Source organism: Brassica rapa, chromosome A10 (genome assembly GCF_000309985.2).
Source record: "Brassica rapa cultivar Chiifu-401-42 chromosome A10, CAAS_Brap_v3.01, whole genome shotgun sequence".
In the NCBI taxonomy this organism is placed as follows: domain Eukaryota; kingdom Viridiplantae; phylum Streptophyta; class Magnoliopsida; order Brassicales; family Brassicaceae; genus Brassica; species Brassica rapa.
In genome coordinates this window covers 18995252-19008491 of record NC_024804.2, presented here as the reverse complement: position 1 = coordinate 19008491, position 13240 = coordinate 18995252, and the positions used below count along the sequence as shown (strand labels likewise).

The 13240-nt window shown below is 34.9% G+C and overlaps 1 protein-coding gene across 3 annotated transcripts; it reads left to right on the top strand.

Annotated features, from left to right (window-relative positions):
* The first annotated feature begins 7842 nt into the window (after positions 1-7842).
* Positions 7843-13183, top strand: LOC103847071 (protein MEI2-like 4). 3 transcript variants are annotated; one of them, XM_033282017.1, is made up of 14 exons: positions 7843-8098; positions 8641-8715; positions 8802-9000; positions 9114-9496; positions 9615-9773; positions 9888-10004; positions 10092-10237; positions 10383-10465; positions 10558-10959; positions 11267-11903; positions 12051-12135; positions 12231-12299; positions 12375-12554; positions 12677-13183. In XM_033282017.1, exons 2-14 carry the CDS (start codon positions 8653-8655, stop codon positions 12812-12814), a joined length of 2661 nt encoding a protein of 886 aa, XP_033137908.1. In that variant the 5' UTR covers positions 7843-8098; positions 8641-8652; the 3' UTR covers positions 12815-13183. The 3 variants fall into 3 exon arrangements, with proteins under 3 accessions (XP_033137908.1, XP_009122354.2, XP_018511202.1); XM_009124106.3 differs by having other exon boundaries at positions 7844-8098; positions 11261-11903; positions 12677-13180; XM_018655686.2 differs by having other exon boundaries at positions 7845-8098; positions 8805-9000; positions 11261-11903; positions 12677-13180.
* The last annotated feature ends 57 nt before the right edge of the window (positions 13184-13240 follow it).

The window sequence follows — 13240 nt, the reverse complement described above, 5'->3', positions numbered from 1 at the left end:
TTAACAACCATGAACCATAAATGGTCGAGAAATATCTATGTCACCTTATAAACTACTCTATATGGGACTTGGAAGTCAAAGTTTCAGTTAATAAAAAAAGCATAAATGGTAGAAAACAATATTACTTTTATTACAAGCATAAATTCAAAAGTATACAAGTTAAATACAAAATAATTAATTTCTCATGTATGATATTTAAAATTATTGAGAAAAATAAATAGAGTTATTATTCACTTTAAAACCAACAGTAAGATTTTCTTTCACAGCTTCATTGACATTATAGAATTTTCTTCAAAAACCACAAATTGGATATAGTTTTTTTTTTAAATATATACAATCAAAAATATCATAACCTTTGGTTTTAAAATTTTGTAATTATTTTTAGGGTTTAGTATTTAAAGGGTTGAGTTAAGTAAACGTCTATAAATCATTCTTAAACATTTATAAATGACTTATTTAGTTTAAAATCATAAATTTAAGGTATTTATGAAAATGATCATTTTAAAACTAAATTTGAAAATGATTATTTTTTATTTTGATATATTAACTATGTCTAAAACGACATAGAAAGTGTTATAAAAATAGATAATATAAAGCAAACAAAACTGTAAATAATATATATTCAATTTTTGATCGTATAACTCAAATATAACCATCAACAACAATTTTATTTTACCTAAATTTTTGATATATAAAAAGTACACTTGCACGAAGACACGAGTTATATTTTAAAAATATGGATGTAACAGTGGATGGATCAAAAAATAAAATAAAATTATTCACTATAAATTATAAAATTTATGAGTTTAGAAATATATTAAACAACTATTTAATACATATAAATTTATAAGTACATATTGCCACTTATATAAGTCTAGCAACCCCACCTTAGTCTAGTAGCCGAGCTGATAACCGGTATTCCTCGGTGGTTCCGTCCTTTAAGCCAGGGAAGCGAAAAACACAGCGGGCGAGTTTCTGCTTTCTATTCTTACTCTCTCAATAGCAAGACCATAGAATAGGAGAACCACTAGATCCGGTGCAATCCCAGTTGCCAGTTGACTCAACAAATATAAGAAATATGTTTTTTTAAAAATAAAAACAAATACTCGCGCGGATGCGCAGATCAAGTTCTAGTATACAATAAAAATTCCATAAATTAATAAATATGATAAATTATAAATTTTGTTAGTATTGAGTTTGACCAGTTCAAATTATGGTACAAATCGATAAAATTATAAGACTGTAATTTTTTAGAACATACTATATAAATATATAGTTTCTTTAAAATCTAAATTAATAATTTATATATATAAAAAGTATATATAAGTATAAATAATAATTTGGATTATATCCTAGACTATATTTGCAAAGTGATTTGCCACATGTTCTCTCTACAATCAATTTCACTAAACAAATATGACATGACTACTGAAATTGACGACATGACTTTCAGAAAAATATGACATAGATAATTTTATTTAATGTTGATTTATATTTTTGGCAAACTTATTAGAATATTGTAATAATTCATATATGACATTTAATATTTATATTTCTTTTTGGTAAACTTTTTTTAAATATGATAATAGCTCATACGTCATCTATAAAATAAATATATTCATATATAACATTTCAAATTTCGAAATATTATTCTTTTTTTGTATAATTATACGATTTGTATTACTAAAGATTTCAAAATTTTCTACAATTGTTTAAAAATTTAAATATATCATCGTAAGATCATTAGTTTCTTATATATCTACAAATTTTATAAATATTGTTTAGTTTTTGATGATTATAAAATTTTATTTCATTTTTATTAGTTTTATATGAATTGATTTAATATATATCAAATCTATATTAAATATTAATAAGTAAATAGTAAAATCTGTAATATTTAGTGGTTTTGTCACATGTTCTCTCTACAATCAATTTCACAAAAGAAATATGACATGGATACTGAAATTGATGACATGGTTTCCAGAAAAATATAACATGGATAATTTCATTTAATGTTAATTTATATTTTTGGCAAACTTATTAAAATATGGTAATAATACATATATTACATTTAATATTGATATTTCTTTTTGGTAAACTTTTTTAAAATATGATAATAGCTCATACATCATCTATAAAATAAATATATTCTTATATAACATTTCAAATTTCGAAATATTATTATTTTTGTATAATTATACAATTTGTATTACTAAAGCTTTAAAAAATTTCTACAATTGTTTAAAAATTTAAATATCTAATCGTAAGATCAATAGTTTCTTATATACCTACAAATTTTATAAATATTGTTTAGGCTAAATTTTTTTATAATTATATAATTTTATATTATTTTTATTAGTTTTATACAAATTGAATTAATATATATCAAATCCATATTAAATATTAGTAAGTAAATAGTTAAATCTGTAATATTTAATAAAATTTATTTTTAATGATAAGTTAGATTTAAAAATTTCTTACTACACATGATGTAGGAAAACACCTAGTTTGTTTTATATCCACAGTAGATTTTATTTCTTTTTCGTAAGATTTCACAAAAGCTTTATATTTTTTCACACCGTTGATCTTGTAAGCAAGTTTTAAATTTTTTACGTAGTACATCTTTAGGCTGGTTTACATGCAGTGCTGGGCCGGACAATTGATGGCCCAGAAACAAAAGGAAAAATAAAATTAGGCCCAATATCTTTTCGGAGTGTTAAAAAAAATACAAAGACAAGAATCGAACTCTGCACCTGGAAGCATGAAAAAACGGATTGTAGACAGTAGAGCTGAAGACAATTTTCTATTAGTTTACCCCTACAATGTAAACTTAACAATATCTCGTTCGATTGGAAAAAGCAAAACTGCATTATCTTTATCTATTTTTATAGACGAGACTCTGAACTGTCTACTTCAATGGTCCCAGTGGGATAAACTTGTAAAAAAAAAACACATAACCAAAGAGAAACATAGGTGTTTGACTACATATAAAAGTTCCAATTTCAAATATTCGTTTGAATACTATATACAACAAAACTCCGCACACCTAATCTCTAAGACAAATCTTCTTAGTTGTAGCCGACTTCATCAGTGTTGCTGCGTACACGAGTAAAACTGCCTGGCCTGTACATAACCTTCTGATCTCGACGCACCACGCCACTCATATCGAGAACGTGATAAGACTCGTCCTCCTCCTTTTTGGCAACTGCATCGGATTGGTTCTGGTTACTGGGACTCACAGTGGGTTGCGTCAAAGGAAGTAACGGGATATCCTCAGTAACGGGTTCAGGTTTCTCGATCAGAGCCAAGATGATGTCACGATTGGACCTCATGTACGTCTTGAGCAAACAAAACGAGAAACACGTAGAATGAATGAACTTTTTGGGGATGACCTCTTGGTTTAGCATAAGCCCGTAGCCCGCAAATACATAGCCGTCGCATATGGCAATGGCATCTTCCACGTCATATAGCAGGTCAACTATGACCAAGAAGAGGAAGAAAGTAATGGATGAGTACATCAGATGGCGATCGCTGTGAATCTTTACAGTCGATCCAAGCCACTCAAATGCACAATAGGAGAGTAACGACCCTGCTGCCTTGAGAGCATCGTACGGTATAGACTGACACCATCGGTTCTGAAATAGCTGGAGCATCTCCTTCGGACTCAACGTTCTTGGTAGTGGTAACGTAAGAGAGACTTGGACAAGGATACCGCATCTCCAGATCCATGCAACGCTATTATCTAACGAGGATATATACTCTGAGCTGTTGAAGAGAAAGAACGTCGCAAGAATCATACCAGCCCCGAACAAGCGTACAAGCGTCAGAGGTCGAACCATCGAGTTGCAGAGGAGCGACACACGTTGGGCGATATTGGTGATCAAGAACCAGAGACCGTTTCGGATTCGCAAGACTAGCCACGAGAGCGCGCGCGTTGAAGACGGCCGAGATGAGCCACACGAGCGCCTTGAAGACGGCGGCGATGAGCCACACGAGCGCGTTGAAGACGGTGGCGATGAACCACGAGAGCGCGTTGAGGACGGCGGCGATGAACAACGAGCCAACGATACGGGAGATGAAAGACGTAACCTCCGTGCTTTGAACATTCTCCTCCGTGGATGGCATCGCCATGGCGAGAGTTCTTGAAAGGTTGAATCTTGGAGCTCGTATCTTCTAAAGTGTTAGTTAGTTAAGCTTCGTGGATTATGTTAATTAATAACACTCTTATTTATAGTGCCAGTGAAATTAGCCACGTCATCATCTCTTTCGTTTGCGCCTTAATTTACGTGGGACTTCATAACAATGGTTTTAATAACTAAAGGAATAAAATGGTCGACAAAAAAAAAAAAACTAAAGGGATATAATGAAACAGGCCCACTGGCCCAGTGGCCCTTCTTCCGTCGTATCAGAGTTTCAGCTGTTTCTTTTTTTTTTTAACTCCAATTAATCAGTCATCATTTCATAATCCCTCACCGGTCAGTTAGATTTTTTTTGTTCATTCTATTTTTTTTTAAATATATATTAATATTTCATCTACCTTTAGATAAAATGGACACATGGAAAAAGTACACCTCCAGTGTATCGGGGATATAGAGAAATCTAGGTTACATGTTCTTTTTCTTGTCTAAATGTTAAAAATATATACTTGTTGTGGAGCACAACTTATTACAAAAAGAGTAGAAAAATAGGATATAAAATCTAGCTACTAAGAACAATAAACATACTAGAGGACAAAGAGTAACGGTCGAGGGAAAGAACTCTAAACAGCTTTGGAGTGATCTTGCTTGAGCTGGTGACGGCAAAAGAGCCAACGGGTCCAGACTGAGTGAAGGAGGGAACTTGGTTGGTTGGGTTGTTCAGAAGATTAACAAAGGGTAAGCTGTGGGTGTTCTTGATCCTCTTGTTCTAACAGAGTCTTTCAAACAGACTATGCTTCGTGTGCTTCAGATGGCTGTTCACTGTATTGCTGCGACGCTTGCTAGTGTCCGACTATTTTAGATGTCCTGAAGTCTCTCAAGGAGATATAGATAGACTTATGTTTTCTTGTTGTATAAGTAACTACATCATGTGTGTGTGATGATGCTAATGTTGACCTCTGCTTTCAAAACAATATATGATTGAGAGAAAAGAAAATCAATTTGTAAGAGAAAAATGAAAAGAAAACAAAAGTTGGAGTGTAGCTGTTTGATGTCAAGTCAATATCACGCAAACACAGTTTGGTCAGTAAATAAACAGTAGTAATGAAAACAGAGGAGAGATCTTTTAACCCAAACTTGTAGCTTTGTAATTAAAGTCACTCGCACTTGTTTTATTATCTAGCTGTGATGATGAGTACACATACAAGTTTACAGAACTTGCTAAAACTCAAATACGCCAAAATGGATTCATATTACTCATCAGTTTCAAAAAAAAAAAAAAAGGATTCATATTACTCATTCTCTCTCTAGTGTAGATCTTCACCGTTGTCGTTTCAGTCGGCTGGGTTTACGTGTTATATGGGCCAGACCCACTTAATGTAAGACATCACGGGTCTTTAAATCCAGGCCATAGCTATAACAAAATCAAAGATGTGAATAACTCAATGCATTAAAAGCATTATTGTAAACACTGTTTAATGACTATTATATCATTCGTTAAGACTTTAACTGTGTCGTTTAGCTGTTTCCAAATTGATTTCTCTCCATATTTATAGTCTTTCAACTTCCACGGATAAGTTGAATAGTAGTAAATATTCGTCGCATTGTATACATGCATGCTTATGATTTTCACCGTGTTTGATGTGTCATGTGATATGACCCATATCATAAGGCGTGCAAGGCAAATTTTTGCTACTATGCTTACTTGTGTAGAAAATTACAAAATCATTAAATAATTTTAGGTAACTTTGGCATGTGACCAACGGAAGAATATAGTACGCATTGCTACTTATGTTTGCAAGATACCCTAGTACCATATGAATAGACTAGTCTCGAGTATTTTGAAAAATTAAAATATTCATATCTCATTATGTACATTAATACATGAATAAATGTTCAAAACTCGATTTATATCTGAAATATAATGACAACTTATAATTAAATGACAACTTCTAATTAATTATCATAGCTCTGGTAATCTTTGGTTTAAAGTAACATCAGATGACAGCCTAGTCTAAGTATCATTAATACACCACAAGATCGTCTGTTAGTGCTGGTTGATAGCTTGATGCTGTAACTGGAACCACCGGTTTGGAATTTATATGAGGACCGGTCAGGTTAGGTTGGGTTTGATATTAGTTTAATACCTACCGATTGATCCAACGGCTTGGAATCGAAAGGTGCATAGAGATTAAAGAGTAGAGGATCGGAGCAGTCGAAAGTTTCGTGTGTGATGCTATTTTCGCTGACGTCAACCATCAAATGACTGACACGTGGAGACATAGAGAAGAGCGTTACGAATAAATGCTTTTCTTGTTTGTTAAAACAAAACGGTAAATGCTTTTCTTGTTAAAGAAAAAAATAAAAAAAATGCCTTGTCTAATCCTTCACGCCGCGTCTAGCGCCATTAAACAACGTTCGCTTTATCTATCTTTCAGCTAAGCAACTTAAAAGAGCTTGGCTCATGTACATAATATTAGCTCGGCTTGGCTACGTATACAATTTAGTACTCCCTCCGTTTTTTAATATAAGTCGTTTTAAAAAAAAAATTTTGTTCCAAATTATATGTCGTTTTCGGTTTTCTATGTAAAATTTATTAATAAGTAATGTTGTATGACCAATGGTAATATATCTTCTATTTTTCTATTGGTTGAATTGTGGTTAGGTAAATAACTAATGGTGTTTTTATTTAGAAAATATAAAAAATTAATGGTTTTCTTAATCTACGTACACAACTGTAAAACGACTTATATAAAAAAACGGAGGGAGTAAATGAAAGTTTTTAGACTAATCCACATGTTTGTAAATTAAGGGAAATAAATATTTCAGAAAACGATGTTACTTAGTGTTTATTTGAGAACTTGTCATTAATATGAACTTGTGTGTGTTTGTATACACTTTTGGACTAATTTTTATTTCTATTATTTAAAAAAGTAGAGAATATGTATGTATCTGAATTGAGATTCTGCAATATATATTTAGGATTAGAACATTAGGTGTACTTTTTTTTCTGAAGAGAGATCATTAGGTGTACTTTATTTCCTTATATCCGGATTTAGAGTATATATAAAAATAGAAATGAGCAAGGAGGAGGAGGATTAATGTATATAAATAAAGATAATTACTAGGTTTGTTTGATTCGGTGTATCATACGTGTAAACCCAAAGAATGAGAAAAAGAACGTGAAGACTGTAAAGAAAGAAAGAAATAAATAAATAAATAAAGAAATAAATAAAAAGATACATTTTTTTTTTGTCAACAATAAAAAGATACATATTTGTAACATCTGGTAGAAACCAAACAAAAACGTTATCCGCAATGCTTATCCTTTTTAAAAAAAAAAAAATCTGGTGTAAATGCGTTTTTATCGTTCCATTAGTTTTTGGGCTCACGCAAAGATGTGTGTACATTCAACGCTGAAGTTTATCCACAAACACTTGGTGTAAAAATCTAATTTCATGATATTTTTTTTACCATAAATGATGAGTTTAGATAAACTCATACGAGTCAATTGATTATTTATTTCATTTTTTTGGAATGAATTTACCATAAGTGATGAGTTTAGATAAACTCAAACGAGTCAATTGAATATTTCATTTCATTTTTTGCGAGAGCCATAATTGGCCGACGCGGGATCGGTAAATGTAAATCAGTAAAAATAAATAATAATTAAACATCGAAAGGAAAGTAAGTAAAATAAATCTAATCAGAGGGGGAGAGAGAGAGAGAGATATAAAGGGGGATACAGTAACGCTAGATCCATGGCAGAAACAGCGTAGCAAAATCCTTTTCTCTCTTCTTCTTCTTTTTGTCTTCTTCCTCATCCATCCATTCTTCTTCTTCTCTCTTCTTATTCTCCTCCTAACCGAAAACTAATCTCTCTCTCTCTTCCCCGGAATCAAAGGCTCAGGGGATCGGAGTATCGCCGGAATTATACAATTACGGTTGCTTCCTTGTTGAGAGTAAGGAGAATTTTAACTCATCGATTCACTTTTGTTTTTTGTTGCTTTCCTTGGAATTGTATATATATGATAATTCTCTGCTGATTATGATTAGATACAAATAAACAAATCGAATCATCTCTCTCTATAGCTTAGCTTTCGAGATGCATAATTGTGTAGGTTTATCCATTGTTAATTGTTGGTTAGGTTTTTTTTGTTATTGATTGCAGATTTTTTGAATTTGGTATGGAGTTGGTTGCTTCTCTCTCTCTCTCTCTCTCTGCTTTGAATAATCATTTATTACCAATCTGCAAAATTGTACTCTTAATTGCGTTTTTAAATAATCCTTTTGGGATTTTGAGATTGTACTCGAAATCTCCCTGTTTTATCAATTGCAATTGTATACTCGATCTCGAATAAAGAGGGGTCAGGGGTCCCTTATGTTTGTTTCATTCCTCCTCTAGGTGGCAAAACTATAGAGAGACATGTGCAGTTTTTTTTTGTAAAAAGTTATTTAAAAAAGAGAGTCTGATCTCTCTCTCATTCTTTGGATATTTTGTTAGCTCTCTGGTACAATGCCATCTGATATATCGGAACCCAGAGCTGGAGGAACAGACCTTCGCACCACTCCTCCTCAGGTAGTTACTCTTTCATTCTACTGCTTTTTTTCTTAAGTTTTTGTGATATAATTTGAAATGCATTGCCTTTTTTCTTTTTTAATTAGCAGAAACTGTATGGGTTCATGAAAACCAATCCAGTGCCTGAAGGTGGCGGGGACAGAAGTTCTAATCGACCGCAACAATCAAGCTTCTCTGCGGCTCTTCCATCTGCTATCCCTAATGGAAGAACATCAGCTGCAAGTGATTCTCACTGGGAGAGCAGCCTCTTTTCCAGCTCCTTCTCTGAAATATTCAGTAGAAAACGTAAAGCTTCTGATTCATTTCTTCTTACAAATAGTTTTAGCTGTTTTATTTGGTTCCTGTACTTTCACTGACTGCTTTTGATATGTATTTTTTTGTTTGTGGTGGTTTTGCAGTAAGGCTACCAAGAAGTGATAATTTGTCCTTTATGCCTGCGTACCCCGAGGAAGAACCTTCTCAGTCTTTACAAGAGATGGAGGCTCAAACCATTGGAAACCTTCTTCCAGATGAGGACGATTTTTTTGCTGGAGTGGTCGGCCATAAGTCTCGTGCCAATGGAGGAGATGATTTGGATGATTGTGATCTATTCAGCAGTGTTGGTGGCATGGAACTAGAGGGCGATGTTTTTTCGTCTGTGAGTCAAAGAGCCGGTAAGAGAGGAGGCAGCAATGTTTTCGGTGTTGGTGAGCCCCCTCGAGGAGAGGTTTCATCCAGAGTACTTTTTGTTACGAATATGGATAGCATCATTGAAGATTACGAGCTCAGGGCCCTTTTTGAGGTACCTATTTTCACCTATCTTTCTGATTAGATAACCCTGATTCATGGCACAAGATGATGTTTTTGAAATGTTGTTGGAGGTTTTCGCTTCTCATTGATGATGATGTTTACTTGTTTAGCAATATGGAGATGTCCGGGCTCTTCATACGGCTGGCAAGAATCGTGGCTTTATCCTGGTATCATACTATGATATAAGGGCTGCTCAGAATGCGATGAGAGCACTCCACGGTAGGCTCTTAAGGGGAAGGAAGCTTGATGTTCATTACCATATCCCAAAGGTTCTGTTCGTTCCAATCCCCCTTGTTTATGTGATTGTGATTTTTTTCTTTGTGTTTTCACCGTCTTATCTGCAGACAAATATCTTACACATTACTCCTTTCTTTCTATATTAGGAAAATTCTGGAAAAGAGAACGCCAGCGAAGGAGCTCTGTTGGTTAATAATCTGGATTCTTCTGTATCCAGTGAAGAGTTTTACAGAATTGTTAGTTCATACGGAGAAATCAGAGAGGTTCTCACTGGTTCTCGACTTGTACTTGATATTGACTACTATGGGACTTTGTGATTTTGATATTTATGCTATTGCTGTTGTTTGCAGGTTCGTCGAATGATGCCTGAGAATTCACAGATATACATAGAGTTCTTTGATGTTCGAACCGCAGAGGCCGCTCTCCGAGGACTAAATGGGCTTGAGATTGCTGGGAGGCAGCTTAAACTTGCGCCATACTTTCCAGAGGGAACAAGGTGGTTATCAATAATTCTTCCTTCCTTAATTTTTATGTGACTGTTAACTGCCTGCAGTAACAACTTGATTTGACTTTCTCTTTTGCTGCTAAATGAGAACGCCACTTGTATTAATATGTTGACTCATCATACGTTTTCTTTTCAGTTTCACTTCACAGTTTGCTGCAGATGATGTTGAGGGAGGTCTACCTAAAATGGCTTTTAATAATCTTTCATCAGCACAGATAGGTATTATACTGAACACGAGCTATGGTTTTTCGGTTCTGAACGATTTGACATACTGTCACAACTCATACCTATCCTTTGGCTTTCTGTCTCAGGAAGACATTACCCAGGAATATTAGCTTCAACCTCCACCAATGGTGGATCTATGCGCATGATGCATCATTCTGTTGGGTCACCTGTGAACTCCTTCTCTGAACGTCATCAGAGTCGAGATATTCCTATTGGAATGCCAACATCGACCAGAATCATCTCCGCTAGCAAGCCTGTTGGTCTTCAAGAGTCTGGAAACCCTTTTGATAGTTCAAACACGGGGATCCAAAGCATGCCAAACCTCCATCCTCATTCTCTTCATGAATACCTTGACAACTTTGCAAGTGGTAGTCCATACAAATCCTCTACCGCATTCTCTGAAATGGTCAGTGATGGCCAGAAAGCAAATGAAGGCTTTATGATGAGCAATGTTCGTGGAGTTGGCGTAGATGGGTTTAATGGAGGTGGTAAGTACATGTTTTAATTGATTTTCTGCCTTGATACTTTGCCTAAGGTTAGGGATTGTGTGTTGCTGAGGACTGTTAATTTAAGAAAAATAGTTAGCAGTAGGATAATAAAGCTCCTCATGTCAGCTAGCTTAATATATTGTTCGGTTTAATACTGGGGTGTGAAGAGGGAAACTGCATATTAAATTTTTGACATTCTGAATTACTGAGAAGTTTGATATGGAAGATTGTGATAAAGTTTTTCTATATACCTACTTGTGCATATTATGTAAGTTTCCTCATTTGTTTTTTTTTCTGGTAGTCATAGGATCACCGGCAAATGGAGGATCCCATCGTGCGAATCCCAACTTGTGGAGCAGCTCTAACCCGTCAAATGGCATGATGTGGCCTAACTCACCATCTCGCGTCAACGGCATTACTTCTCAGCGCATCCCACCTGTTACTGGATTCTCTAGAGCATCTCCTTTAATGGTGAACATGGCATCATCGCCTGTGCACCACCACATTGGATCTGCCCCGGTCTTCAACTCGCCATTTTGGGATAGAAGACAGACCTATGTAGCTGAACCACCAGAATCTTCTGGATTTCACTTTGGTTCTCACGGTAGCATGGGATATCCTGGCTCTTCTTCCTCACATGCAATGGAAATGGCTTCTCATAAGGTTTTTTCTCATGCTGGTGGGAATCGCATGGATGCCAATTCCAGCAATGCTGTTTCGCGATCATCGCGACAGATGCCCCACTTCTTGTCTGGAAGGAACCCGATGCTCTCAGTGCCAGGCTCATTTGACTTGCCTAATGAACGATACAGAAACCTCTCTCAGAGAAGAAGCGAGTTTAGCTCTAGTAATGCTGAGAAGAAACTGTTTGAGCTTGATGTTGATCGCATATTGCGCGGGGAGGACAGCAGAACTACATTGATGATCAAAAACATTCCTAACAAGTGAGTGAATTCGCTTTTTTTTTATTACCCAATTGCTATTCGTTTCTGGTCTGAGTTGGATTCGCAGTTAGGTCATTTTATCCTGTTTCATCTTTGATATTTTGATTCACTTTTTTCTTTCCTTTTTTGTTTCTGTAATGGTTTTAGGTATACTTCTAAGATGCTCCTAGCTGCCATTGATGAGTACTGTAAAGGAACATATGACTTCCTTTATTTGCCTATTGATTTCAAGGTAATACATGCCTTTTACTTTCTTATTGTCTAATATAGCCTACCTCAGGCCTATTATGGTATTTTCATTATAATGAACTTGCCCTTTCTTTGCAGAACAAATGCAATGTGGGATATGCTTTCATCAACCTCACCGAACCTGAAAATATTGTCCCGTTTTACAAGGTACATAGATTGATTTGCGACCATACCAAATCTGTTTAGAATAAGGATTCGTTACAAAGTTTAAATATCTGACAGGCATTCAATGGTAAGAAGTGGGAAAAATTCAACAGCGAGAAGGTGGCATATCTTGCGTATGGTCGGATCCAGGGAAAATCAGCTCTTATTGCTCATTTCCAGAACTCAAGTTTGATGAACGAAGACAAACGTTGTCGGCCTATTCTCTTTCACACCGATGGTCCAAATGCTGGTGATCAGGTAACAAAGATATAATGCCTCACTTAATATCGTTATCCAAATGTTTTTTTTTTCTCTTTCGGTTGCATGTTACTTAAACACATAGAATGATTCATTTGTATCGATGATGTACGACTGTGCAGGAACCATTCCCAATGGGTACGAACATCAGGTCAAGACCAGGGAAGCATCGAACAAGTAGCATCGAGAACTACAACAACAACTTTAGCAGCAGCTCAGAGAACAGAGAAGAGCCTCCAAATGGGACGGACTCGTTCTAACCGATGAGGCAGAGACAGTTTTCATGTCATAAGCCAGACTAACCCCTTTAGACGTCTTCTTCTATCAGAGAAACCCCAATAGGTAAAAACACCCCATAGCTGTGTAAATCTTTGGGGGTGGTAAATTTACCTGGAGAGAAAAAAACTCATTTTGAAGTGGAGAAAGTTATTGGACTTTGGTTTTATAAACTTGTTTTTGAGACGAGTTTTGTTGTATCATTAAACACCCAAAGAGAAATCTTGCTGGCTTTTTTTATTTTTGGAACTTTTTGGTTTAATTGTTTTGGGTTGTCTACAAGGACCTTTCTTTGTACTTTTGCTTAGAAAATGTAGCAACAACCTAGTACAATGTGTTCAGTTTCTTTGCCAGCGTTTTGGGACCATATCATTTTATGTGTAAACCCTTGAGGGCTAAGTTTTTGGCAA

Excerpts from the sequence above, each read along its gene's own strand:
- LOC103847071 (XM_009124106.3), top strand. The coding sequence starts at position 8,653 with ATGCCATCTGATATATCGGAACCCAGAGCTGGAGGAACAGACCTTCGC. Across the intron at positions 10,466-10,557 it reads TCTTTCATCAGCACAGATAG|GAAGACATTACCCAGGAATA; the intron begins GTATTATACTGA and ends TTTCTGTCTCAG. Across the intron at positions 11,904-12,050 it reads ATCAAAAACATTCCTAACAA|GTATACTTCTAAGATGCTCC; the intron begins GTGAGTGAATTC and ends TAATGGTTTTAG.